We start from the raw sequence: 26,334 nt of genomic DNA, 5'->3' as shown, positions 1-26,334 counted from the left end.
TCATAAGGTCAGCTCTAAAGAGTTAAGAGGGGTAATTTTGACTTTGGGTGATAGAGCAAAACAATCATTATCAGATTAGCTGTCTGTTCTACATCTCTCCTGATTTTCATTTCCACTGAATTTAGCTTTGTAGTATCACCTGATGTCAAAATTATCCCAAAAAAGGTGTAAACAAGAAAATTATATTAACAGGCAACTTCAGTTATGTATGTTCAGTTCCGTATGTGTGAACCCCCACTGAGTGTAGAATTTTTAAAAAATGTGTCATGCTGGGCATCCACCTGTCAAGAATGAGGCATGTAACTTTCTCCATATGGACATTAAATTTTAAACTGTTGCTGAGAAGAAGAGAAGGCCAGTTACAATGGCTGCCAGACACTTGGCTGGAGGACATTTGCATACCAATAGGGACAAGAGAGGTTACTTCCCTTATCCACTTAACCTAAAATGGACTTTGATCACCAGGTATTGTGCGTAAGAGGAGATATTCCAGGGTCTGCTAGGATAAGAGAATCCACAAACACAGTAGTGGTTACATTAGTTGGTCATGTGACTAACCTGCTGGCCAACTTGGGAGTTTTTGAATTGTGCACAGACAGTTTGAACTCAGAGACTGTTGGCTCCTGGACTGAGAAGACCTCTCCTGTCTGCTCCCTTCGCTTTCTCACAAGCCTCTTGACCCACTGAAGACATGTGAACCTCAAGAGAGAAAAGTCTCCTACATTGAACAAAGCTTAAGAAGAATAGTGGGCCCCAACAAAAAGCAAGACCGACCTACAATCAAGGACCCTACAGCGAGGTCGAAGAACAGTAACCAAAACCATCTTCAGATATTGCCTCAAACATTTCCACTTTATTTCTTCTCTTTTCTGTCTCTATCCGCATGTGTGTATTGCGTATGTATGCTAACATGGCCGTGTTGTGTATCTGTAGGTATTAACCGAATTAGAGTTTAAGTTTAATAAATTTCAACTTTTCTTCTTTAAACCTAACAAAACCTGTTTGGCTTGTTTCTTTGCCTTATAATTGGAAAGCAGCAAGCAAGGATTCACCAAGGGGGAGCTAAAAACACAGTGTGTTTAAAATTAAACCCTGATATGGTAAGACCAGGTGAAGGCTGAGAGGGAACCCTTAGATCCCTTTCTTACCTGGTCGTAATAAATGAAAGAAGCAATATCTGACATCTTCTATTTCAAAGCCTGCGAAGAATGGTATATGAACAATGCTTTTATACTAAAAACAAGAAATGCTGGAACCACTCAGCAGGTCTGGCAGCATCTGTGAAAAGAGAAGCAGAGTTAACGTTTCGGGTCAGTGACCCTTCCGCAGTATCCGTAGTATTTTCCTTTATTTTAATGCTTTTATAGTACCGTTCACAGGTTTATTGGGCCCCTATTGGTTACCATGAGGTTGTGCTGTTTCAAATCTTGCATTAACAATCCAACATACGCAAAAGAATTATGGTGTGTGTGTAACTTCCTGTCAGAGTGGTTGACAAATGCAATGTCATAAATAACATATTTACAATGCAAGTGAGATTGAGGAAATGCTATGTCTTGATGTATGTAGTGCAATTTTCTGCCCAAGTTTTCCAATTTGCATAAAAAGTTCCAGAGGCAGTAAAATGCTAATTTATGATGGAGCTAAGTGATAATATATTTGCCTGAATTATGAGTTATTGGAAACTGGTTTGGTCTTTTGGAATTCTAAGCAAATTGGGAAAAAATGTCTAACAGTTTGAAATGTAACAGATTGACAAATGCACTTTTATTTATACTTACTCATTAACAGAATTTAATCTCTTTGGTATAAAAGTTGGTTGAAAAATGATTTTAAAAACTTCATAAATATTTAAAGAAACAAATAACTTCTATCTGTTTTTTAGTTCCCAGTAGAGGTAACAATCGTGATTTGATCTGTCGAACTTGGGGCCAATACAACTATGAAACATTTGATGGACTTTATTATTATTACCCTGGAAACTGCACATACACCCTAGTGAGGGAGTGTGAGCAAAGTCAGCAAAGCTTATCAATTCAGGTAAGAGTTTGGATTAAAGGTAACATACTAGTAATTAATGTTATTGCAGTCTTTTATTCATTCATTTGTGGATGCAATGGCACTGACATGGCGTCATTTTTATTTCCCATGTTTCATGTGGTGGAGGTGGGCTTGGCAACTATGTCAATGGCACCTCTGTTTCTGCGTAGGCACCGACGCCATTTTTAAAGGGCTGCCAGGCCTGTGTTGACAGATGAAAATTGACCCTGTTCCCCAGCAACTGCAACAGAAAATAAAGTTTGACCCATCACCGCCCCACCCCCCCAACTACACCAGAAAAGACATGATTACCCATTTTCCATCCCAAATGCACTATGTGCAGTGTTGACCTCTTTCACCACCCCTCTGAATTGACGTAAGTGCAGGTTTAATCCTTTCCCCCTAACCACTACATTGACAATACAGAGTTGACCCCTTCCCCCCACCACCCCCAAACTTCACTACAAATGCAGAATTCCCCCCTTCCCCACTTTGGTGGCACCTGGATGGGAAAGTGAAGGCGCGGGAGTGCTGTTTGTCGCTTGGAAGATCCAGAACTGCCAGTAAGATCGCTCTGGCCTCCATTTAAATGTATTTAAATAGGTGATTTTAATATTCAAATTCAGGTCCACTGTAGAGTGTTGGATGTGCCGACACAGAGCTTCACTGCTGCCAGGAAGATCGGGCTCGGCATTTCTGGTGTCAGGCTCTGTGGCGGGCCACTACTGCTCCGATCTTCTGGCCCTCCTCCCCTGGCCATGAAGCCCAATGCTGGGAGCTCACAAAATCCAGCCCATAAAGTATTCCTTCAATGGTGAGAGTTTGGAAAGTGTTGATGTCCAAAGGTCTTGTGTGTCCTTGTTCATGATTCACTAAAAGCTAGTATGCAGGTGCAGAAAGCAATTAGGAAGGCAAATGGTATGTTGGCCTTGGTTGTAAGGGGATTTGAGTACAGGAGTAAAGATGTCTTGATGCAATTGTATAAGGCCTTGGTGAGACCGCACCTGGAGTATTGCTTACAGTTTTGGTCTCCTTGTCGAAGGAAGGATATACTTGCCATAGAGGGAGTGCAATGGAGGTTCACCAGACTAATCCCTGGGATGGCAGGGTTGTCTTATGAGGAGAGATTGCATAAACTAGACCTGTATTCTCTAGAGTTTTGAAGAATGAGAGGTGATCTCATTGAAACTTAGAACATTCTTACAGGGTGTGACAGGGTAGATGAGGATAAGATGTTTCCTCTGGCTGGTGAGTCTAGAACCAGCGGACATAGTCTCAAAATAAGTGGCAGGCCATTTCAGACTGAGATGAGGAGGAGTTTTTTCACTTAGAGGGTAGTGAATCTTTGGAATTCTCTACCCTAGAGGGCAGTGGAAGCTCGATCATTGAGCATGTTCAAGACAGAAATCAATAGATTTCTGGATACTATTGACATCAAGGGATATGGTGATAATGGGGGAATATGGCTGGGATTCTGACACTGATCCCTGCGGTACCCCACTAGTCACTGCCTGCCATTTGGAAAAAGACCCGTTTATTCCTCTCTTTGTTTCCTGTCTGCCAACCAATTTTCTATCCATCGTAGTACACTACCCCCAATCCCATGCGCTTTAACTTTACACGCTAATCTCTTATGTGGGACTTTGTCGAAAGCCTTCTGTAAGTCCAAATAAACTACATCCACTGGCTCCCCCTCATCAACTCTACTAGTTACATCCTCGAAGAATTCTAGTAGATTTGTCAAGCATGATTTCCCTTTCGTAAATCCATGCTGACTCTGTCCAATTCTACCACTGTTCTCCAAGTGCTCTGCTATAAAATCTTTGATAGTGGACTCTAGAATTTTCCCCACTACCGACGTCAGGCTGACTGGTCTATAATTCCCTGTTTTATCTCTACCTCCCCTTTTAAATAGTGGGGTTACATTAGCTACCCTCCAATCTGTAGGAACTGTTCCAGAGTCTATAGCATCTTGAAAGATGACCACCAATGCATCCACTATTTCTAGGGCCACTTCCTTAAGTACTCTAGGATGTAGATTATCAGACCCTGGGGATTTATCGGCCTTCAATCCCATCAATTTCCCCAACACCATTTCTCTACTAATACTGATTTCCTTCAGTACCTCTCTCTCACTAAACCCTGTGTTGCCCAACGTTTCTGGTATGTTATTTGTGTCCTCCTTTGTGAAGACAGACCAAAGTATGCATTTAGTTGGTCAGCCATTTCTTTGTTTCCCATAATAAGTTCCCCTGTTTCTAACTGTAAGGGACTTACATTTGTCTTCACCAATCCTTTTCTCTTCACATACCGATAGAAACCTTTAGTCAGTTTTTATGTTACCCGCAAGCTTACTCTCATATTCTATTTTCCCCTTTTTAATCAATCCCTTGGTCCTCCTTTGCTGAATTCTAAACTGCTGCCAATCCTCAGGTCTGTTGTTTTTTCTGGTGAATTTGTATACCCCTTCCTTGGATCTAATGCTAACTCTGATTTCCCTTGTAAGCCATGGTTTGGCTACCTTTCCCATTTTATTTTTGCGCCAGACAGGAATAAACAATTGTTGCAGTTCATCCATGCACTCTTTGAATGTTTGCCATTGCCTATCCACCGTCATCCCTTTAAGTAACGTTTCCCAATCCATCATGGCCAACTCTCGCCTCGTACCTTCGTAGTTTCCTTTATTAAGATTCAGGACCCTAGTCTCAGAATCAACTAAATCACTCTCCATCTTGAGGAAGAATTCCCACATATTATGATCGCTCGTCCCCAAGGGGTCTCCCAGAACTAGATTGTCAATTATTCCTCTCTCATTGCACAAAACCCAGTCTAGGATGGCCTGTTCTCTAGTTGGTTCCTCAACGTATTGGTCCAGAAAACCATCCCATATACACTCCATGAATTCCTCCTCTACGGTATTGTGACTAATTTGATTTGCCCAATCTATATGCAGATGAAAGTCACCCATAATTACAGATGTTCCTTTATCGCATGCATCTCTAATTTCCTGTTTAATGCCGTACCTAACATCACCACTACAGTTTGGGGGTATATATACAACGCCCACTAACATTTTTTGCCCCTTAGTGTTTCTCAGCTCTACCCATACAGATTCCACATTGTCAGAGCTAATATCCTTCCTCTTTAACCAGCAATGCAACTCCACTGCCTTTTACTTTTTGTCTGGCCTTCCTAAGTATTGAATACCTTTGAATGTTCATCTCCCATCCCTGGTCACCCTGCGGTCATGTCTCCATAATCCCAACTATATGATATCCATTTACATATATTTGCGCAATTAATTCATTCAGTTTATTGCGAATGCTCTGCGCGTTAAGGCACAAAGCCTTAGACAAAGACAAAGGCTTGTCTTTTTAACATTACCTCTCCCATTCCCACTATTTTTCACTGTGGCCCTGTTTGACTTTGGCCCTTGATTTCTCTGCCTATCACTTTTCTTATTCCCCTTTACTGTCTTTTGTTCTTGGCTTTGATCCCCCCTCCTCTGACTCCTTGCAAAGGTTCCCATCCCCTAAGAGGAAACATCCTTTCCACACCATCCTATCAAGACCCCTCAGAATCTTATATGTTTCAAACAAGTCGCCTGTTACTCCCCTAAACTCCAGCGGATACAAGCCTAGCCTGTCCAACCTTTCCACACACAATAATCTACCCATTCCAGGTATTCGTCTAGTAAACCTTCTCTGAACTGCTTCTAATGCATTTACATACTTCCTTAAATAAGGAGACCAATACTGTACACAGTACTCCTGATGTGAGCCGCATGGAAGATGGCAGGATCCCCAAAGACACATTGTGCAGCGGGCTCGCCACTGGTATCAGACCCACCGGCCATCCATGTCTCCGCTTTAAAGACGTCTGCAAACGCGACATGAAGTCCTGTGACATTGATCACAAGTCGTGGGAGTCAGTTGCCAGCATTCGCCAGAGCTGGCGGGCAGCCATAAAGGCGGGGCTAAAGTGTGGCGAGTCGAAGAGACTTAGCAGTTGGCAGGAAAAAAGACAGAGGCGCAAGGGGAGAGCCAACTGTGTAACAGCCCCGACAAACACATTTTTCTGCAGCACCTGTGGAAGAGCCTGTCACTTTAGAATTGGCCTTTCTAGCCACTCCAGGCGCTGCTCCACACATCACTGACCACCTCCAGGCGCTTACCCATTGTCTCTCAAGATAAGGAGGCCAAAGAAGAACTCCTGATGTGGTCTCACCAATGCCTTGTATAGCGGAAGCACATCTCCCTACTTTTGTATTCAATTCCCCTCTCAATAAATGACAAGATGCTGTTAGCTTTCCTAATTATTTACTGCACCTGCATACTAACCTTTTGCGATTCATGAACTAGGACATCTAGATCCCTCTGCATCTCAGAACTCTGCAATCTCTCACCATTTAGATAAATGCTTTTTTATTCTTCCTGCCAAAATGGACAATTACACATTTTCTCACATTATACTCCATTTGCCAGATCCTTGCCCACTCACTTAACTTATCTATAGCCCTTTGTAGCCTCCTTATGTCCTCTTCACAACTTTCTTTCCTAACTATCTTTATGTCATCAGCAAATTTAGCAACCAAACGTTCATCCACATCATTTATATAAATTGTAAAAAGTTGAGGCCCCAGCACTGAACCTCGTGGCACACCACTTGTTCCATCTTGCCAACCAAAAAATGGCACATTTATGCCTACTTTCTGTTTCCTGTCAGCTAGCCAATCTTCTGTCCATGCCAAAATGTTATGCCCAAAACCATGAACTTTTATTTTCTGCAATAACCTTTGACGTGACATCTTATCAAATGCCTTCTGGAAATCTAAGTAAGTGTATCCACTGGTTCCCCTTTATCCACAACTTATGTGTCTCCTTCAAAGAACTCCAATAAATTGGTTAAACATGATTTCCCTTTCACAAAGCCATCTTGACTCTCCTTGATTACCTTGAATTTTTCTAAATGCCTTGCTATAATCTCTTTAATAATAGCTTCTAACATTTTCCCTATGACAGATGTTAAGCTCACTGGGCTGTAGTTTCCTGATTTCTGTCTCCCTCCCTTTCTGAATAAAGGAGTTACACTGGCTATTTTCCAATCTGATGGAACCTTCCCCAATCTGGGGAATTTTGGAAAATCAAAACCACGTATCAATTATCTCACTGGCCACTTCTTTTAAAACCCGAGGATGAAGTCTATCAGGACTTGATTGCATAATGTTCAGCACCATTTGTGACTCCTCAGATACTGAAGGAGTCCATGTAGAAATGCAGCAAGACCTGGACAATATCAGGCTTGGGCTGATAAGTGGCAAGTAACATTCACGCCACACAAGTGCCAGGCAATGATCATCTCCAACAAAAGAGAATCTAATCTCTCCTCTTGAAATTCAGTGACATTACGATCACTGAATCCTGCACTATGAACATCCTGGGGGTTACCATTGACCAGAAACTGAATTGGAGTAGCTACGTAAATACCGTGGCTACAAGAGCAGGTCAGAGACAGGGAATCCTGCAGCAAGTAACTCACCTCCTGACTTCCCAAAGCATTTCTACCATCTACAAGGCACAAGTCAGGAGTGTGATGGAATACTCTCCACTTGCCTGGATGGGTGCAGCTCCAACAACACTCGAAGCTCAACATCGTCCAGGACAAAGCAGCCCACTTAATTGGCACCCCATCCACAAGCATTCACTCCCTCCACCACTGATGCACAGTGGCAGCAATGAATACTATCAACTAGATGCACTGCAGCAATGTGCCAAGGCTCCTTAGATGCACTGCAGCAATGCGCCAAGGCTCTTTCTAAACCCACGACCTCTACCACCTAGAAGAACAAGGGCAACAGATGTATGGGAGCACCACCACCTGCAAGCTCCCCTCCAAGCCACACACAATCCTGACTTGGAACTATATCGCCATTCCTTCACTGTCGCTGGGTCAAAATCCTTGAACTCCCTTCCTAACAGCACTGTGGGTCTACCTACCCCAAATGGACTGCAGCGGTTCAAGAAGGCAGCTCACCACCACCTTCTCAAGGGCAATTAGAGATGGGCAATAAATGCTGGCCTAGCCAGTGACGCCCATATCCCATGAATGAATAAAAAAAGCACCTGGGGGATTGTGAGCCGCAGCTCCAACAATTTGTTCAGTAACAAGTTCCTGGTGATTACAATTTTCAGAGTTCCTGTCTCCTTTCTATTTCCCGATTTACTGCTATTTCTGGGATGTTACTTATCTCCTCTGCCATCTCCGTATTTTCTCTTATTAATTCCCCAGACTCACTTTCTATAGGACCAACGCTCACTTTGTTAACTCATTTAACTTATCTATAGAAACTCTTATTGTCTGTCTTTATATTTCTTGCCAGCTTTCTCTTGTACACTAATTTTTCCCTGCTTATTAATCTTTTCATTATTCTTTGCTGCTTTTTTTTATTCTGTCCAGTTTTCTGACCAGCCACCCATCTTTGCGCAATTATATATTTTTTCTTTAAGTTTGGTGCTATCTTTAACTTTTTTAGTTAACCACAGATGATGGGTCCTCCCCTTGGAATTTTTCTTTCTCATTGAAATGTATCTATTCTGTGTTTTCTGAAACATCCCCTTAAATGTTTGACCTAGTTTACTTTTGCTAGCTCTGCTTTCAAGCCCTCATAGTTGCCCTTATTTAACTTTAAAATACTAGTCTTGGACACTCGCGCGGGAAGGCCCGGCCTGATATTGCCGGCGGCGGTGAGGCCTTGTGGCGGCCCCACTGCTGCTCGGCGATGGGGCCAGAATTTACACAAGCAAATTTATTTGAATACCTGCATTAATGAGCGTCTCGCTCCCGATGTCTGTGCTGCATTGATATTAGTGCCAATGGCCTGCATTCCCGCGACGTCAGATCTCCATTCGGAGATCCGAGGCATAACACTGGTGGGGAGGGGAGAGCAGGTACGTTTCTCTGTGTGGGAGGTGGGGGGAGTGGGTTCAACTTATTATGATTGGTTTAGGGGATAGTAAGAATGAGTTGAAGGTAAAAGTTTCTAAAATTTGTTGGGGGTGGGGGTGGAGAAAGATCAGGTACCTGAGGTAAGTACTTTGGTGGGGGTTGGGGGGGTGGGGGGAGATGGCAAGGAATGAACTGAATGGCTATTAGAGGGGTGGGAGAGGGGCTAGAAACACTTATTTAATTTTAAAAATTAAAATTAACATTTCTATATCTTAAACTATTTAAACTAAGTTACAGGGCTCGGAGCCCTTTAAAAATGGCATTGGCACTTGCACAGTGGAGCCTGTCGCCTCTGCCGCTGATGGATCGCCTGCCCCCTCCATGTCATCAGGTGGCAGTCCACCCCGGCCATTTAAATGAGCTGTCGCGTTTTATATCACGGCGGGTCCATGACGAGCAGTCCGCACATGCGGACTGCCTCAGTTTACGGCTGCTGCGGTTTTTGGCAGTCGCAATGTAAAATCCTGGCCCTCATCTAGGCTACCTTTGCCCATCTGATTTTTTCAATCTATATGTAGATTAAAATTCTCTATGATTATCGCGACTTTGAGCCTCTTTATATTCTGGAGAGCCTTAGAGAGATGAGGAGGTAAGCCTCTCATCAGAATACCCTAGTCTCTGCCATGCTCTTGTAACCAAATTGTTGAAATGGTTGGTCCTGTTAAGTTTCTGGTCAATGGTATCCTGTATAAGAGTCTGTCTGTCTTTCCTGTTTTTCTCTCTCTCACTCTCTCTGCCATGCCATAACATGTTTCTCTGTTGTCTTGCTATGCAGTGGCTCCTGGGAATTGTAGTTTAATATATTAGACTTTTGCATATGGGCTTTTTGTTTTATATTGAACGGTTACATTTGCTTTTGAATATGCTGCCCCCCCACACACACAAATAGAACACCCTCCAGACACAAAAATGCAAGACCCTAGAAATAAGAACTTCATGCTAATAAAAAAGAAAAAATTCTATATAAGAGCAATGTTTTACCACACATGAAACACAAGACTCACATATACCAAAAAAGGAATCACCATTGTTATGATCAGGTGAGGAGGGGTCGAAGGGCCCCCTCTTGTCCCACTCCTTGTTTGAACACAACAGGGTTTATTTTTTTAAAAAAGTGGATATGCTTGCCAATTCAGTGAGTGTTTAACTATTTACATGCTATGATCAGAAAAGAAAGAGGCTAGCTTTATTGTACTCAAACTAAACTAAGTGAAATAATAAACTACGTTCCCACTTGCACAGACACACACACTTGAGGCTCATTTTTTTTTATTCATTCATGGGATATGAGCGTTGCTGGCCAAGCCAGCATTTATTGCCTATCCCTAATTGCCCTTGAGAAGGTGGTGGTGAGCTGGCTTCTTGAACCGCTGCAGTCCATGTGGGGTAGGTACACCCACAGTGCTGTTAGGAAGGGAGTTATGCCGGGTGGCCTGTCCGGTTTCATTCCTTTTTATTGACTTTGTAGCGATTAGATACAGCTGAGTGGCTTGCTAGGCCATTTCAGAGGGCATATAAGAGTCAACCACATTACTGTGGGTCTGGAGTCACATGTAGGCCAGACCAGGTAAGGACAGCAGATTTCCTTCCCTAAAGGACTTTAGTGAACCAGATGGGTTTTTTACAACAATCGACAATGGTTTAGTGGCCAACATTAGACTAGCTTTTTAATTACAGATTTATTAATTGAATTCAAATTCCACCCTTTGCTGTGGTCCGATTTGAACACATGTCCCCAGAGCAATACCCTGGGTCTCTGGGTTACTAGTCCTGTGACAATACCACTGCACCACCGCCTACCCTCATACATGCAAAAATAGGATATAGATTGGGGAAGGGTAGATTGGTTGGATTAGAGTCCGGAGCAATAAAAAGGGGTGTACAGTCTGTGGAGTTGTGTGACTGGGTTGGCTTCCGGCTGAACTTGCTCGTCCTGAGGCTTCTAGCTCATATATGTGGACAGCAGACTCAGTGGTCATCCTGGAAATAGCAATGCGGATAAGTTCCTTCACAGGGTCTCTGTCTGCCGCAGTGGTAGAGTTAGCTGGTTATGGCAAACAGCCAGGGTTCAAGACTTACAAGGTGAACTGGTGGGAGAGAGAGAGGGACCCCCACTTGGGCCTTCTTTGGTCAGTGTCCAGTAGCTTGTCTGCTGCAGAGAGAAAAACCAACCTGTCATATGATGGTTGTGTGTATTTCTTCTTGCAACTTAATTAGTTCATGGTTAGGAATTCCCTTCTCTCAATCGGGGTCCCATTGTTCAAGTGATTGCCTTTGAGTGGTTCATCTCCACCAGTTTAATGTTCCAAGTGATTGCCTTTAATGTCTTATTAATGGGGACTGGCCAGGTAATTCCCTCCAAACTCCCCAAGTCATTGTTCTGGAGGGGACTGGCCAGACAATTCAACTCCACCTCGATGTATTGAAATGTCGGGTGTTTTGATCCAAATTTTGGTGGCCATTTTAGCTGCAAGCAGACAACTTTTTAAAATTTTAATTCAGTTTTCCAGCCGATGGATTAAAATAATCATCATTCAGCATAGCATGGGCTCATGACACCATCTACACCAAAGCTGCAGTCCCTGAAGTGTGACCTCCCCATCTACACAAAAAAGGAACACCCAAATTCACAGAAAAAGTGAGATTCCTAATAGTGAAAATGTTATGTACACAAAATGGGAGGACTTCATATACATGAAGCATAACCCATTAGGCAAAAAAGCAAGTCCTCTCTCAATTTCCTTCTCAGCACCACCATTCTGCTCCTCCCTCAAAGCCTGAAAAATTGAAAGCTTGGAGGTTTCCAGGCCTTCGAGGTTGGAAAAGGCAGCTCTCAGATCAGTGGATTTTCATTGATTAGATAAAATGTTTTAAGCTATTGTTACGACCTGGTGAGAAAGAGGTCTAGGGTTCCCTTTCAGCCTTCACCTGGTCTTACAGTAACAGGGTTTTATTTTCAAACACACTGTGTTTTGAGCTCCGCCTTGGTGAATCCTTGTTCACCGTTTTCCAATTATAAGGCAAAGAAATGAACACAAACAGGCTTTCTTAGGTTTAAAGAAGAAAAGTGACATTTATTAAACTTAAACTTAAACTCTAATTTGGTTAACGCCTACAGATACACGACACGCCCACGCTAGCATGCATATATGATACACACAAGCAGATAGGGATAGACAACAGAAGAAAAATAGAGTGGAAAGGTTTGAGGCAATATCAGAAGAGTTGTTACAGTTCTTTGAGCTCACTGTAGAGTCCTTGCTTGTAGGTAATTCTTGTTTTCCATTGGGGCCCAGTATTCTTCTTAAACCTTCTTCACTGTAGGAGACTTTTCTCTCTTGGGGTTCATATGTCTTCAGTGGATTCTGAAGCTGGTGAGAAAGAGATGGGAGCAGATAGGAGACAGATGTTCTCAGTCCAGGAGCAAAACTGCCTTCTGCCAGTTCAAACACTGTCTCAAAACTTCCCAAGTTGGCCAGCAAGATGATCACATGACCGACTGGTTTGACCAGGTCTGTTCTGTGTCTTGTGTGGGAGCAGGGGATAGCTACTTTGTTCCAACACTGTCTGCTAGTATGCAAAAATGTCTTTCCAGCGAGGGGCCTGGCAATTCCTTGTAACAGGCCTTCTCTTCTTCCCAGCAACAATTTGAAATTTAATGTCCATGTGGCAAAATTAATATGCCCCATTCTTGGCAGGTGGGGGCCTGCAGGACACTATCCTTTACCTAATTCACTTACATTCATATTTGTGTGTTCAATGGACTGGAAGACATAGTGCCAGATTTTGTGCTCACCCTGATGGTGGGTTTTGTTGGGAGTGCCGGGGGAGGGGGTCCAGAGAATCGTGGCAGAATTGCCTGCCGTGGAACCCGATGCTGGGAATCCAGTTCCGATTCTCCCGGGGGCAGGATAGGCCGATGACGGCCTTCCCACCCAGAGACTAAAGAAGGGCCCCTTCCTGCCGCCGCTGGGTTCTTAACAGTGGTTGGGTGGGGGCCTCCGCAGCACAGTGAGGACATTTTGGAAAATGAGGCACCCTCCCTGTGGGCCTTTGGGGGGTGAGGGGTGTTTCTGTTTCATTGGCAATTTGCGGTCCATGGAGGACTCCCACCAGGAATAAATGTCCCCCCAGGAGCTCCCTCCCCCTGAACTGAATGACCACCCCCCCCCCCCACCCCACCCCACCACACCTCACCGGGACCTTCCGGACTGGCCCGAGCAACCCTGCCTCACCTACCTCTTGTCCAGGGTTCCAGCGCTGGGTCTAGGTCCAAGGCCTCTGCACTACTGCAGAGGCCACCACTTCCAGTGGTGCTGCCGATACTGCTGAGCTGCCAGCCCTGTGATTTGCCAGTATTTCTTGGGGGCAGGATCCCTGTCCTTATTATGTGTTTAAAGGGACAGGGATCCAGCTTCCTTAAACTTTGACACCAAAAAACTGGACGATCGCTCCGGGGGTCAGAAAAAATGCAGAGGCGGGGTTCCCCCCAATTTGTCAGCCCAGTGCTGGGAGCCCCGCCTCCTGTACAAAATTCAGCCCATAATTTTTCCAGATATGAGATTTTTCCCCCCCTCCCAAAGGTATAGGCTCCCTGCTGGAGTACAGTCCCATGGGTGCTGGTCATCATCTGGTACCTTGCCCGGGTGCCATTATTTATCGGCGTGATGGTGGATGTGAATAGGCTATTAGAGTGGGTTGAGGCTGTTGCAAGTAAACCAGATTCTGTCCTCATCTGAGGATATCACACCCACGTTTCCCAGTATAAACATCAGGAACAGGAACCCTGGCTGATTTTCCTTCCTTATCACTAAAGTACTAAGGGAATTTATATTGCTCCTACCACCACCCGACCTGAAATCAACGTTGAGCACAGTTTGTGATCGAACCTCATTTTCATATCTTTATGATGCAGCTACTCACTGGATTAACTGGGAGCTATTTTAAATTATTTTAAATACATTGACATTTCTAACATAGTGCAGATATTTTTATCTTACTTCTGTTCAAAGTCCCCATTGTCTGATAGTCAGTTTATTATATGGGTATCTAGCTAACTGTTTATTATTTTATTTGATATTTGACACACTGTTTTGGGGCCTCATAGATCCTCTTACCTTTGTCTAAACTTGCATTTGGAATTGTTTTCCCACTATTTGTTTCTGCCAATAAATCTGGTGATCAACACCACAAGGCTCATTTGTGTCTGATTTTACATCAGTCAATCTGATTTTGATGCAGCCCACAGAATTTCTAGCAGTTAGGGAGATTTATAGAGCCATAAAAATAATTTTCATTAAGGCAGAGCCAGTGCTGACATATTTATCCATGATTACTGTGAATTGTGGGTTACATAACTTAAGAACAATTTGCTGAATTGCAATATTCTACTGCAGAAGTGATCTCAATGTGCCAATTTTTGATCAAATGTCAACTGTTGTTTACAATGCAGTTTGCACTCTGAGATAGCAGAATGAAAAGGATCTGTCCTGAAAAGGGCAAATTTAGTTAGCAGCGAATTTGCTGCTCAAAGTACATTTGGTCCTAAGGGGAATTTTTTTTCATTCACAATTTTCATTTATCCTTTGAAGCATTGTATAAAAGTCAAATAAAACTTCCTCTGAGTTTATAATTGCCATCAGATTTTAGAACAGAAGATAAGCACAGATTTTAAAAACTACATTTAAAAAATTAAAAAATACATTTGTTTGTGTCGCAACACAGAATTACCTCGATTCACCAGGGCAGGCTGTGCTGAGGGATGCTACCCGCATAGTGTTCTTCAATGATAGCTACACAATATCTACATGAATGCATTTGTCTCCCTGAAATTCTTGGATAGATCAGTTAAACAAGGCAAATGCAAATCGATGTTGCTTCATGAAAACTTTTTTTTTGGCTGAACAAAATGAACAGTAAAATTGAATTGAACTGAAATTGCAAATTGCTTAAAGTTCCCTTTCTTATTTCCTAAAGGAGCTATTGCATAAATCACTGACAGTAAGTATTTAAAACTGTATTTCACACAAGGTGATAAATACCTCGGAAATGTATGTCAAAGAAGTGTCATTAGATTAATAAAAATGAGAAAGGTTTATAAATGTTATCAGCACTCAGGTGTTGAAACACACTCCTATGTATTGCACTCAGTCATTATAATACATAGAACATTTAAAATGGTTCACTGAAATAATTTGGATAGATAGAAACGAACACGTCCCACTTTTTTATTGACTGGCAAAAACTGTTGTTGCATATAGGTCATGTTCACTGACAATCTTACATTCATCTACTGTTGACTGCTTGACAAATACATCCTTGTTGCTAAAGAAAATTGTCTATCAGCATGACAGGTGTATTTAATACACTTTTGTGGTTTGTGCTCTTCAGTGCGAAGACCAGCTGACTGAAAAGAAGGTACTTTTGTGCACTAGAAAGGTCTTCATTATGGAGTTACTAGGCTGAGACTGATAGAACTTCATTTATTTGAGATATTCAGTCCATTGTCTGTAAAAGAAGAAAAAAACATCTCCTTTCTCAAGTTTGGATTTATACTTGGGTTTCCAGAGGTAGTGAAGAGTGACCAATATATGCGTTGTCTTGCTGTAGTACTGCTAAACTAAGATTATTTCTACATCAATGTTTTTGATCTGTGTATATCATATTTCCTGTTCTGCAGGTACACAATGACCCAGCATGTCAATCTTCTCCATATTCTTGTTGGCGATCGGTCAGTTTATTCTTCGCACACGAAGGGGAAATTAGTCTACAAGGCCATGAAGTCATCCACCATGGACAGAGGTAATTATTTTTTCTCCAATAAATGCCAAACCCTTCAGGCTAATCAAGGTTCTAACAAAAAAAATTGTGTTGGCGATTTACATAGATAGAAATACTTTCTGTTTGCATTAACGACCTAATATCAATGATTGCTGAATCACATTCAGGTTGCAACCCATATTAAGGAGACTAACTCAACACAATCTAAAGTTGATTATATACACTTTTTTTTCTGTATCACATCTCTAAATCCATGAGACATATAAAACTGTAAAGGGTTAGGAGGGATTCAATGATACAGGCAGAAATGGAGCTGGCTTTCTGCATTCTTGTGATCTTATATATTGGTAGTGAGACTATCTAACTTCACTAAATTTATCTCAATATATTAATTTGAATGTGTTCCTTACATGTTTCCTAAAAGTCCAAGAAGCACAATAAATGGAACCACAAGAGCAGCAATTCTTAAAGATCTGTGGCTCCATTGTAATTTGGCTGGTTGCTTTTGCTGCATCAAAGAAAATTTATGAAGATCAGCAGGGGCGTGTGGGCGGTATTTCCCCCTTTGATGATGAGGGTTTGGATGTTATGCTAGAAGATGTACAACTGAGAAAGATAGCCATATTTTGGGCTGAGTCCCAATATGCAGCGGGTATGGCAGGAAGTGTTTGCCACCTCTCATGTTCATAGGTTGTGGGACCAAATGAAGAAGCAATTCTCAGGCCTGAGGAAAAATGCCAACGTAAGGGTGTCCACAGGCTGACACCTCAAATTGCCTATGCCAATAGTGTGCACGCCACAAACACTGCATGCTGAACATCAGCATCAGCAATGGAGCATGGAAGCATAGCATAATCCTTCACAGCTTTCCCACTTAGATATACATGTTCATAAACATTTGGCCTAAAGGTTGTGACTGGCACTTAAGATGCTTTAAACGCCACAGATAATTGTTGCATTTATGTCACCTAATCAAAATTCACCCGGAAAATACTTGCATGCTGTGTAGTCACCCATTCATGCAGGGTGGGTTATGGTCTGACATTCTGGGCTGCATTTTACAAGCTCGGCACCAATCTCGGTGGGATTTACTCAACGGAGCCGCCACGGTATTAAATGTGGTGGTTCATTTACATTGCCGGGGCAGTGATGTGGAGGGGGCGGGGGCTCCCTACCTGGCAGTGGCATCTGGCGCCATTGTGCAGGTGCCAATGCCATTTTTAAAGGACTTCGAATTGAATTTTTAAAGGAATAGCGATGTAGGCTTTATTTGAAAAAAAATTAATGAAAGTTTCAAGCCCCTCTCCCACCCCCCATGCCCAAATAATTCATTCCTTGCCCTTTCCCGCCCAAAATACTTACTTTTTGCATCTGACCTCCCCCCCCCCACCCCCCACCCACAAAGGTCACAAACTTTAATCTTTACCGCTTCACACCACCCCCGAGACCAATTAAAATAGTTTGACCCCGCTTCCTCCACTCCCACACTGAGAAACGTACCGCTCCCGCTCCCCACCAATGTTCCACCTTACATCACTGGTTGGAGATCTGACAGCGTGGGAGTGCCAGCCACTGACCACAATATCGGAGTGGGATGGCCGGCGGGACCAGACAATTAATTAATTCGTTCATTTACATTTATTGACATATTTAAATGGCGGTCCCCTGTGCAGCTGGGGGGCCGCCACGAGGTCTGACTGTCGCCAACAATATGGGACCGGGCCTTCCTGGCGTTGAGGACTGTAGCGGGCCACTCCCGGAGGCATTTTCCACCTCCACCCCCCACCACGACCCCCAATATTGGGGGGGGGGCGTCAGTAAAATTCAGCTTCTATATGTTCTTCCAAGTGCTAAAAATAAGTACTTAGCGCTGCTTTATCAGAGCAGATACTGGAGACTTTCACTTTGGACCCCACCAGAGAATGTTAGGTCAGGATTAAGTCACAGCATTAGTATTTTGTCAATGAGTATATCTTGAACATCATTCAGAGAAGCTCATGAAATGTGACACTGGATGATGGCTTGGGTGGTAGGATGGGGGAGATGAGAGTTGGGTGTTGGAAGGTAGTTGCTGTCAGTCCTCCTCCCATGAAGAAGTCCAGGAAGTAAATCTGATTGACTCATTGATGAAATTGTCAATCCAGGCAGTCACATCACTGATTATCAGGGTCTTCCAGGCATGCAGCCAGCTCATCCTTCAAACTCACTCATTAATGTAAAGGCTGATCTGCTCAGTGGCAGCAAGCCAAGCAATGTGTTTTCACTGTGTGCTTAATTTCTTGCAGGCATCCCAAGATGACAAACCTGCCAGCAGAGATGAGTGGGGAACTGTGCCATTTCACAAGCATTTGTTACCTTAAGGCACTAGCACTTGTGTTTATCTTTATAAACATGGATTATTTGTGATAGGTTAAGTCCGTGCTGGATTTAATTATAAAATCACAGCACTGTTGTAAAAAAAAATGACATTGCAGCTCCTGCTGTTTTCCTCTTTTCATGGGGAGTGTGTTTAAAAAAATTCCCTGTAAAATAAGGCTTCTATTTTTTGCATCAGTTGACTGAAGATTTAATTGATGTGGCAAATATCATCAATGGTGGCTTCAAAGAATCTGGTTATGTAGAACTTTAATCTAATCTTGATAGCCACAGGCAGAGCTGTTACTGTGGTAGATCTTGCCTGGAGGTCAGCATAATGCCATGACAGTCTTCCTCACAAGACATAAACAGGTCTCTTCAGTCTTCCCTAAGTAGACATATGTAGATAGGAAGACACACAACTGCTGAGACAAGACTAGAAGTTTGAGGTGTGTTCGCTCTTGCCTTTGTTAACTCTTTGTGAGCACCTGTTCTACTCCAAATCCATCACTTGCTATTGGAGTGCCCATTGAAATTCTAATGCTGAATATTGTACTTGGTGGAAATGAGGCAGCAAGGTTGCTGAAGGACTAGTTATCTGCAAACAGAATCATCAAATTTAAAAAAAAAGAGAAAACACTAGTGGCAAGTTCTAATACAGTACACCTGTGTGAAAAACAAAAAAGCACTCTAACTTATCAGTCTTGCCTTTTACATATGAAACTTCTAAAGATCAGAGCAGGAAATCTCAGGCAACACAGAAACAAATGTTCATTTCAGCACAGGATCAATTTACATATGACAGACTAAAATTAAGGAATGTAATGGGGCTGATAACATCTTCAAAATGTTAGAAAAATTTTCTCTTCCACAGTTCAATATTTCATGAATCAGTTGCTCAGTCCTACTCACTGAATTTAGTGAGGCGTGATCTGGGATTTATTGCTGCATTCTGAACATCACCATGAATCAGCTGCTGTATGTTTTCTATTTTCTATTTCAAACATGAATTACCTAATTATTACTTCCAAATTTATCTAATCTCTTCTATTGATTTGGCCTGGATTATAGGCTAACGGGTTTTACCCTTTATCTATGCTTCTCGATTGTCTTTGAAGAGTTGATGTTATCATTCTAATAAAAAGTTTATTTTTGGATCCTCCCTGATGCCTATCATCCCCAAACCAAGTCCAAAATCTCTTAGGTGTCTGCCAATGCTGCCCTGATACAAGCATAGGATAATACCTTAGGGTTAAGTGGCCCTTCACTTTCCCTTCCATCCCTGTGGGAACCACTTTTCCTTTACCTACCTCTTTAATCGGATGACCAGAATGAAACCTAAGCTTCATCGCATTGGAATTTTTGAGTGTGAACTTGTATCTTAACTACTTCATTCCTTCATTCATAGCTTTTGTTAAAATTATACAGGATGTTTATGAGCACCACTATTTATCCTGGATTGTATGCAAAGTAATATATGCCCTATAAAGTAAATGCCAGGCTGTCACAACAACACTACATTTTTTTAAACCAAAAAGCATTGGGCTGCATATCTTCTTAAAAAAATGTAAATTTGAATTTTCCTACTTCTGTTCCCCAGTGTTCAGCTTCCATACATTATTGGAAACCTAAAGTTTGAACAAATAGCCGGACACATACTGGTTAGACATCACCATGGATTTTCTTTGGCATGGGATGGTAGTTCAGGAGTCAACATAAAGATGAACGTAGATTATGTTGGGAAAACATGTGGATTATGTGGCAACTTCAATGGAAATATGCATGATGACTTGTATACTAGCTATGGTAAGTAATAAGAAAATGTTAAATCAAGGAAAAACTAATATGGCAATCTGATTTAGCTGTGTAAAATATAATCTTGGACAAATGTTAGGTGTCTCAACATATTTTCTATCTCAAGGTGCACAAAGCATGATTTTTTTGTACTCTGTAATTGAAATCTACTTTATTGGCTAGAAACAAATGCTAAAGTCATTTCCACAAGATTTACAAAAAGGTCCTGGTTTAAAAAACAGATGGATCAGTGGGCTAATTTATTATAGCCCTGTCTCTGGCCTGTGCTCCTTTCAACTGCGGCTTCCCATTGGGAGTACCTGACTGTGCAGTTACCTCTTTATGCTTTCTCTCCGCTACCCTTCTTCACAGAGCAAGAGAAATGCTGTGCCGCAGGAGGTAGAGGCTGAATACATGACTTTCATTATGTCATGGCAATGTATAGCAAAGATGTAGCTTTCTCTTCAGGAGAAACTGAACAGAATATAATCTGAAGTGTTTAGCTTTTAAAAAATACACTATCGATGTGCACTGTCTGATTACATTTCTCATGTTTCACTTCTTCAGTTTTTTTTCTCCCATTGTACTTTTATTCATTATTGCCTGGCACTATTTTCTGTTTTATGAAAGTGGTACACTTATTTTAGACTTAAATTAATTTATGTCATTGCTTCATTGTATTTCGTTTTTAATTTAGGTTTTGTAAGCTTTATTTCCTTCACATAGTTAATGGAACAGAGGAGTAGGTCATTCAGCTCCTTGAAACTGATCTGCCATTCAATGAGATCATGCTTGATGTGTATCTTAATTCCATCCACTTTATCAAAAAATCTATCAATCACAGATTTAAAGTTATTAATTGTGCTAGAATCTACTGCTTTTTGTGAGAGAGTTCCATGCTTCTACCACCCTTTGCATTAAGAAGTGTATCCTAACTGCTCTACTGAATGTGCTGGCTGATTTTATGGTTATGTAGTAATCAGGTACAAAAAAATAATCAAAAAGGCTTAGAATGTTCAACTTTATAAATAACGGGCTAGGGTAAAAAGAATGGCATGCATTTATATAGCACCTTTCACGGCCACAGGACATCCCAAAGTGTTTTACAGCCAATTAAGTACTTTTGAAGTGTAGTCACTGTTGTAATGTAGAAATCGCAGCAGCCAAATTGTGCATAGTAATCTTCCACAAAGAGCAATGTGATAATATCTAGATCTGTTCTTTTTGTGATGTTAATTGGGGTAATTCCCCTGCTGTTCTTCAAAATAGTGCCATGGGATTTTTACATCCATCTGAGAGTACAGATGGGCCCTTAGTTTAATGTCTCACCCAAATAAGGCGCTTCCGGCAGTGCAGCACTCCCTCAGTACGACAATGGAGTGTCCGTTTAGATTTTTGTGCTCAAGCCCTGGGCTGGGATTTTGTCAAGGTGGCAGGAGTCCCACCGCTGGGGCCGGAAGTGATGGTGGGGTAGTGGTGAGCTAGCTTCAACCAGTGGCACGATCTGGGGCAGCATTTTACGGGTGGCAGCCAATTAAGTGCCTGCTGTCCTATTAAGGATGGTGACCCACCCCCAAGCGCTGCTAGCCCAATCAGAGGGCTGGCAGATCAGCAGCCTCAACAGCACCACCAGAGCAGTGGTCACTACTGGGGCTGCACCTGGAAGAAAAGTGCACATTGATGGACGTGTGCCCTTACAACCAGCTAAGTGGGGTCCTGGGTTTGCCAGGACCAGTCAAATAGACCCTGGTGAAGTAGGGTGAGGTTGGGGGGTGGGGTCACTGAGGGCAGGCAGTGTCAATGCCGAGGGGCAGTCATTGCTGTGGAGGGGCCCCTCCATAGGGAAAAGAATGCCCAAAGAGGAGACCCCCTCCCTCCGGTGCAAACTGGCAGGCTGCCGGGGTTTACCTAGTGGTCTCCCCATGTGGCAGAGGGCATCCCCCTCCCCCTGCCCCTGATTAAATGCCAGCAAAGACAGGGAGATACCCTAAAGTCGCTAATTAAGTGGCTCAATTGGGATCCCGGAGGGCCATCTGCCACTGTTTCTGCCACCACACTATTTTGCCGACCTCCCCACCTCCCAAAAGCCCTGTAAATACCAACCCCTGGAGTGGGACTTGATTCAGATGTGAGAGTGCTACCAATTAAGCCATAGCTGGCACTGAATAATAAATAATATGAATAATAATGTGAATAATAATATGAATAATGATAAATAACTCTGATATAAAGGGGAGGACAATTTGCTATGGCTTTACAAAGCCTTGGTTAGACTAGTGTATAGATCTGGGCACTGCACCTTCGACAGGATGCATTGGCCTTGGAAGGATTGAAAAGGAGACTTGACTATTCCAATGCACTGTGGTCAGTCTCCCATGTTCTACACTCTGTAAACTTGAGGCCATCCAAAACTCTGCTACCTGTGTCCTAACTCACACGAAGTCCTGTTCACCTATCAACCCTGTGCTTGCTCCCGGTCAAGTAATGCCTCAACTTTAAAATACTCATCCTTGTTTTCAGATCCTTCCATGGCCTCGCCCTTCCCTATCTCCATAATCTCCTCCAGCCCTATAACCAACCCCCACCCACCCCCCCTCCCCCCCCCCCCCCGAGCTATCTGCACTCCTCCTCACGAGCATCGCAAACTTTAATTTTCTTCCATTGGTATCCGTGACTTCAGCTGCCAAGGCTCTAAGCTCTGGAATTCCCTCTCTAAACCTCTCTGCCTCTCTACCTGTCCTTCCTCCTTTCACCTACCTCTTAGACTAAGCTTTTGGTCATCTGCCATTAAAGCTCCTTGTATTGCTCGGTGTCAAATTTTGTTTGATAATGGCCCTGTGAGGTGCCTTGGAATGTTTTATTACGTTGAAGGCAGTTATAACTACAAGTTGCTGTTGGTATGTCCCCTTGTCCTAGATTCCCCCACCAGTAGAAAAGGTTTCTCTCTATCTAACCTATCAATTCCTTACAAAATCCTAAAAAGCTCAATAAGATCACCACTTGACCTTTTATTCCAAGAAAAACAATCCTAGTTTATGTAATCTCTCCTCATAATCTAAACTTTGGAGCCTTGGTAACATTCTAGTGAACCTAAGTTGCTTCCAAGGCCAACATGTACTTTCTAAAGTGTGGTTCCCAAAACTGTACACTAGACTGACCAGGTCTTTGTATAGCTGAAGCAAAACGGTGGTGGAGGCGTGGCGTAATAGTTCTGTCACTGGACTAGTAATCCAGAGGCGCAGGCTAGTATTCTGGGGTTTGAATCCCACCGCGGCAGATGGTGAAATTTGAATTCAATTAATCTGGCTATCAAAGGCTAGTTTAATGGTGACCATGTTGATTGTTGTAAAAACCCATCTGGTTCACAAATGTCCTTTAGGGAAGGAAATCTGCTATCCTTACCTGGTCTGGCCGACATGTAACTCCAAATCCACAGACTCTTAATAAATGCCCTCTGAAATGGCCTAGCAAGCCACTCAGTTCAAGGGCAATTAGGGATGGGTAATACATGCTGCCCTAGCCAGCGACGACCACATCCCACAAACAAATTTTTTTTAAAAATTGCTCTCTAGTTTTAAAGGCTAGCATTCTATTAGCTTTACTGATTATTTTTGTACCTGACTATTACATTTTTGCTGATCTGTGTGCATGGACCCCTAATTCCCTTTGGAACTCACTCTTCCTCGCTTTTCACCATTTAAATAATACTCAGATCTTCATTTTTAACAACACTATCAGTGTTATTGCTGAAAAAAAATGGCTCTGTACACAAATTTCAATACAAAATTATCTTTTTCAAAAATAGGATTGTGTACAATTTCTATTTAAATTTCTAGATTTTTGCTGGATTTAAAGATCATTCCTATTTTCACATTTTTAAACTTCCAACAATTTTCAGCAGCCCCTTTCAAAATATGTAGCCGATTAATTTCAAGCTTGAGGTGGCACCATAGTCCAGTCCATGGATCTCCACATAGTCAAAAGCCTGAAAATGGACACCCGGGGGCAGAATTAGCAATTCACGTGTCTGTTTGCCTGAACCTAGCCAGCGTGTGAAATTGGTACTGGGATCTTGTAATAACATGGCAGGTATGCAGCCAGCATTATTCATTAGCTGTTCGGTTGAAGGGGATGGAACTATAGGCCATGAATGATGCCACTTAAAAGCAACCAGTACTCTTAAAGGCAAGTGCACTCTGGCTGCAGATAGAAAGGAATACTTCTGAAGAAAGAAATGGCTAGAAGAAGCACTGACGGGACACCACCTTGGTGCACCTGATGTAGGCAGTGGACAGCAGGAGGGAGATCCTCTTTCCCCTCCAGGGAGCAGAAAGTCATCCAGGCAATACCTGTGCTACCAATAAGTAGAGGCAACTGTAAGGGTCAATGCCGGGTGCTTAGTTCCCAGGACATGGCTGCAATGCTGAAATAAGTTCAATGACCTCACCGGAGTTGCCAAGGTAAAAATGCTGTTTATTTATTCTCTGCTCATATCTCTATCTCCAGTTTCGCTACTCACAGTACTCTCCTCCCCTGCTTCCCTTTACTGTCCTCAGTCTGCACCATATGTCCCTACACCACCTCCATTGCATATTCTCACCAGTATTACAACCTCGTGTCTCCATACCTCACATCTGGCACACTACAGATGAGTTATTCAACCACAACAGCACTTTCTGCAGATGCTTTCACCAGCTCACCCTTCACAACAGAAGCTAACCCTTGTTCCTCTCTTTCACTTCATATGCAGAAAATGTGGAAGTCCCTGTGCCACTCCAGGAATAGGTGGTTGGCATTCCTGAAGATGCAGCATATTTGATCTGACCCCAGCAAGCATCAGCTCAAAGATGATCACCACATGCACTTTAGAGGATAGGGTAGAGGAAGGATTTTCCCATGCTGGATCACCAGACAGTGTGTAGTAGATATGGCAATGGGATTGGGCACCAAAGGTGCCTTCTCACTGGACGGCAGGATTGCATACACTTTCTGCTGCAGTGGACTTGAATGCTGAGCTCGAGTGGTCAGCCTACCATAGAATGCTGATGGCCATACACCAATAAATGCTAGGGTACTAAGAAGCTTGTCAACAAGCTTACGTGCAATTGTTGAGAGTGTGGCTGAATCCAGATTCAAATTGTGTCAGGGCTTTGGAGAAAGCATTCTGTACAAAATGAAGGGAGTGGTCAGTTTCATGAACAAAGTAGTGGCACCATCATGACAGAGTCTCTGAGACATCTCAAAAGTCTGCAGTAGGGCAATGTCAACAGGCACTTCCAGAGCAGCACATCACTCCTGTACTCTGGACTCATACAGAGCCATGGGAGTGATTAGGCACAGGCATTAGAGAATGGCATTGACCCCACGGGATGAATTTTATTAGCATGCTGCACATTGCGGCGGCGTGCTTCGAAACTGGCGGCCTTCAGACATGGAAGCGCTGCTGCTAAACCCCCGCGCTATTTCGCATGGGGGCTCATTTAAATGGAGGGGGCAGAGCTGCCGGCATAGAGGGGGTGGCCGCTCCGTCCCCGGCAAAGGTGTCTGGTGTCATTTTTAAGGGGCTTCAAGCCCTTAGCAAAAATTTGAATTTTGAAAGATAACAGATTGTTAGTTAAAAAATAAAATAAAAGCTTTCTCAACTGCCCCCCCCCCCATGGTTGTTTTATCAGCCAATATGACAAACAATAAATTTATTCCCACCCCAAAGATCCACACCCCCCCACAACCTCATAACATTTGCCCTTCAACCCCTTCCCACCATCCCCACAGCCAATAAGAAAGGTATTCCCCACTTCCCCCCACCTCCTCACCCTAAACATTTCAGTTCTCCTGCTCACCATCACTGTCTCGCCTCGGAACTCCTTACAGGAGTTCCGAAGGAGCGCGGGTTGCTGCTGGCGGCCGTACAATGGCGTGGGACGGCCGCCGGGACAAGATAGATTGATTAGCATTTTATCTTAATTAATTTTAATATTTAAATGAAGGTCCCGCCTCTTGGCAGTGGTGGGGCCACACCGAGGCCTCGCCGCCGGCGATAAAATGTGGCCGGGCCTTCTCGATGTCAGGGGTCGTGATGGGCCGCTTCTGCAAGTCTTTTACGGGCCCCCTTACAACGAACCCTGACGTTGAGTAGCTGGTAAAATTTAGCTCCATGGGAGAGACACTCTTCTCTCAGGATGTTATCGTGCTACCCAATCCAATGACTTTGATCGTGCCGAAAGCCATCTGGACCAGACTGCCCCAGCTCTTACCAAGATTCCACAGCCAGGCCCTCAATGCCCAGAGCTGCTCGAGATTGCCCACCACAATAATCTGAAGTGTCCTCAATGAAAGTTCAACAGCCTTCCGCATCCCAAG

At 43.1% G+C, this 26,334-nt stretch overlaps 1 protein-coding gene across 1 annotated transcript in view; it reads left to right on the top strand.

Moving 5' to 3' along the window:
• The first annotated feature begins 1,208 nt into the window (after nucleotides 1-1,208).
• Nucleotides 1,209-26,334, top strand: part of LOC137376907 (otogelin-like) — a 392,329-nt gene continuing 367,203 nt past the window's right edge. Inside the window, exons 1-4 of the mRNA XM_068045865.1 lie at nucleotides 1,209-1,266; nucleotides 1,886-2,040; nucleotides 15,725-15,846; nucleotides 19,781-19,986. Coding sequence (XP_067901966.1) covers nucleotides 1,209-1,266; nucleotides 1,886-2,040; nucleotides 15,725-15,846; nucleotides 19,781-19,986 — 541 coding nt within the window. The remainder of the gene's footprint in view (nucleotides 1,267-1,885; nucleotides 2,041-15,724; nucleotides 15,847-19,780; nucleotides 19,987-26,334) is intronic.

Source organism: Heterodontus francisci, chromosome 14 (genome assembly GCF_036365525.1).
Source record: "Heterodontus francisci isolate sHetFra1 chromosome 14, sHetFra1.hap1, whole genome shotgun sequence".
In the NCBI taxonomy this organism is placed as follows: Eukaryota; Metazoa; Chordata; class Chondrichthyes; order Heterodontiformes; family Heterodontidae; genus Heterodontus; species Heterodontus francisci.
This window is presented reverse-complemented; position numbering and strand designations above follow the sequence as displayed.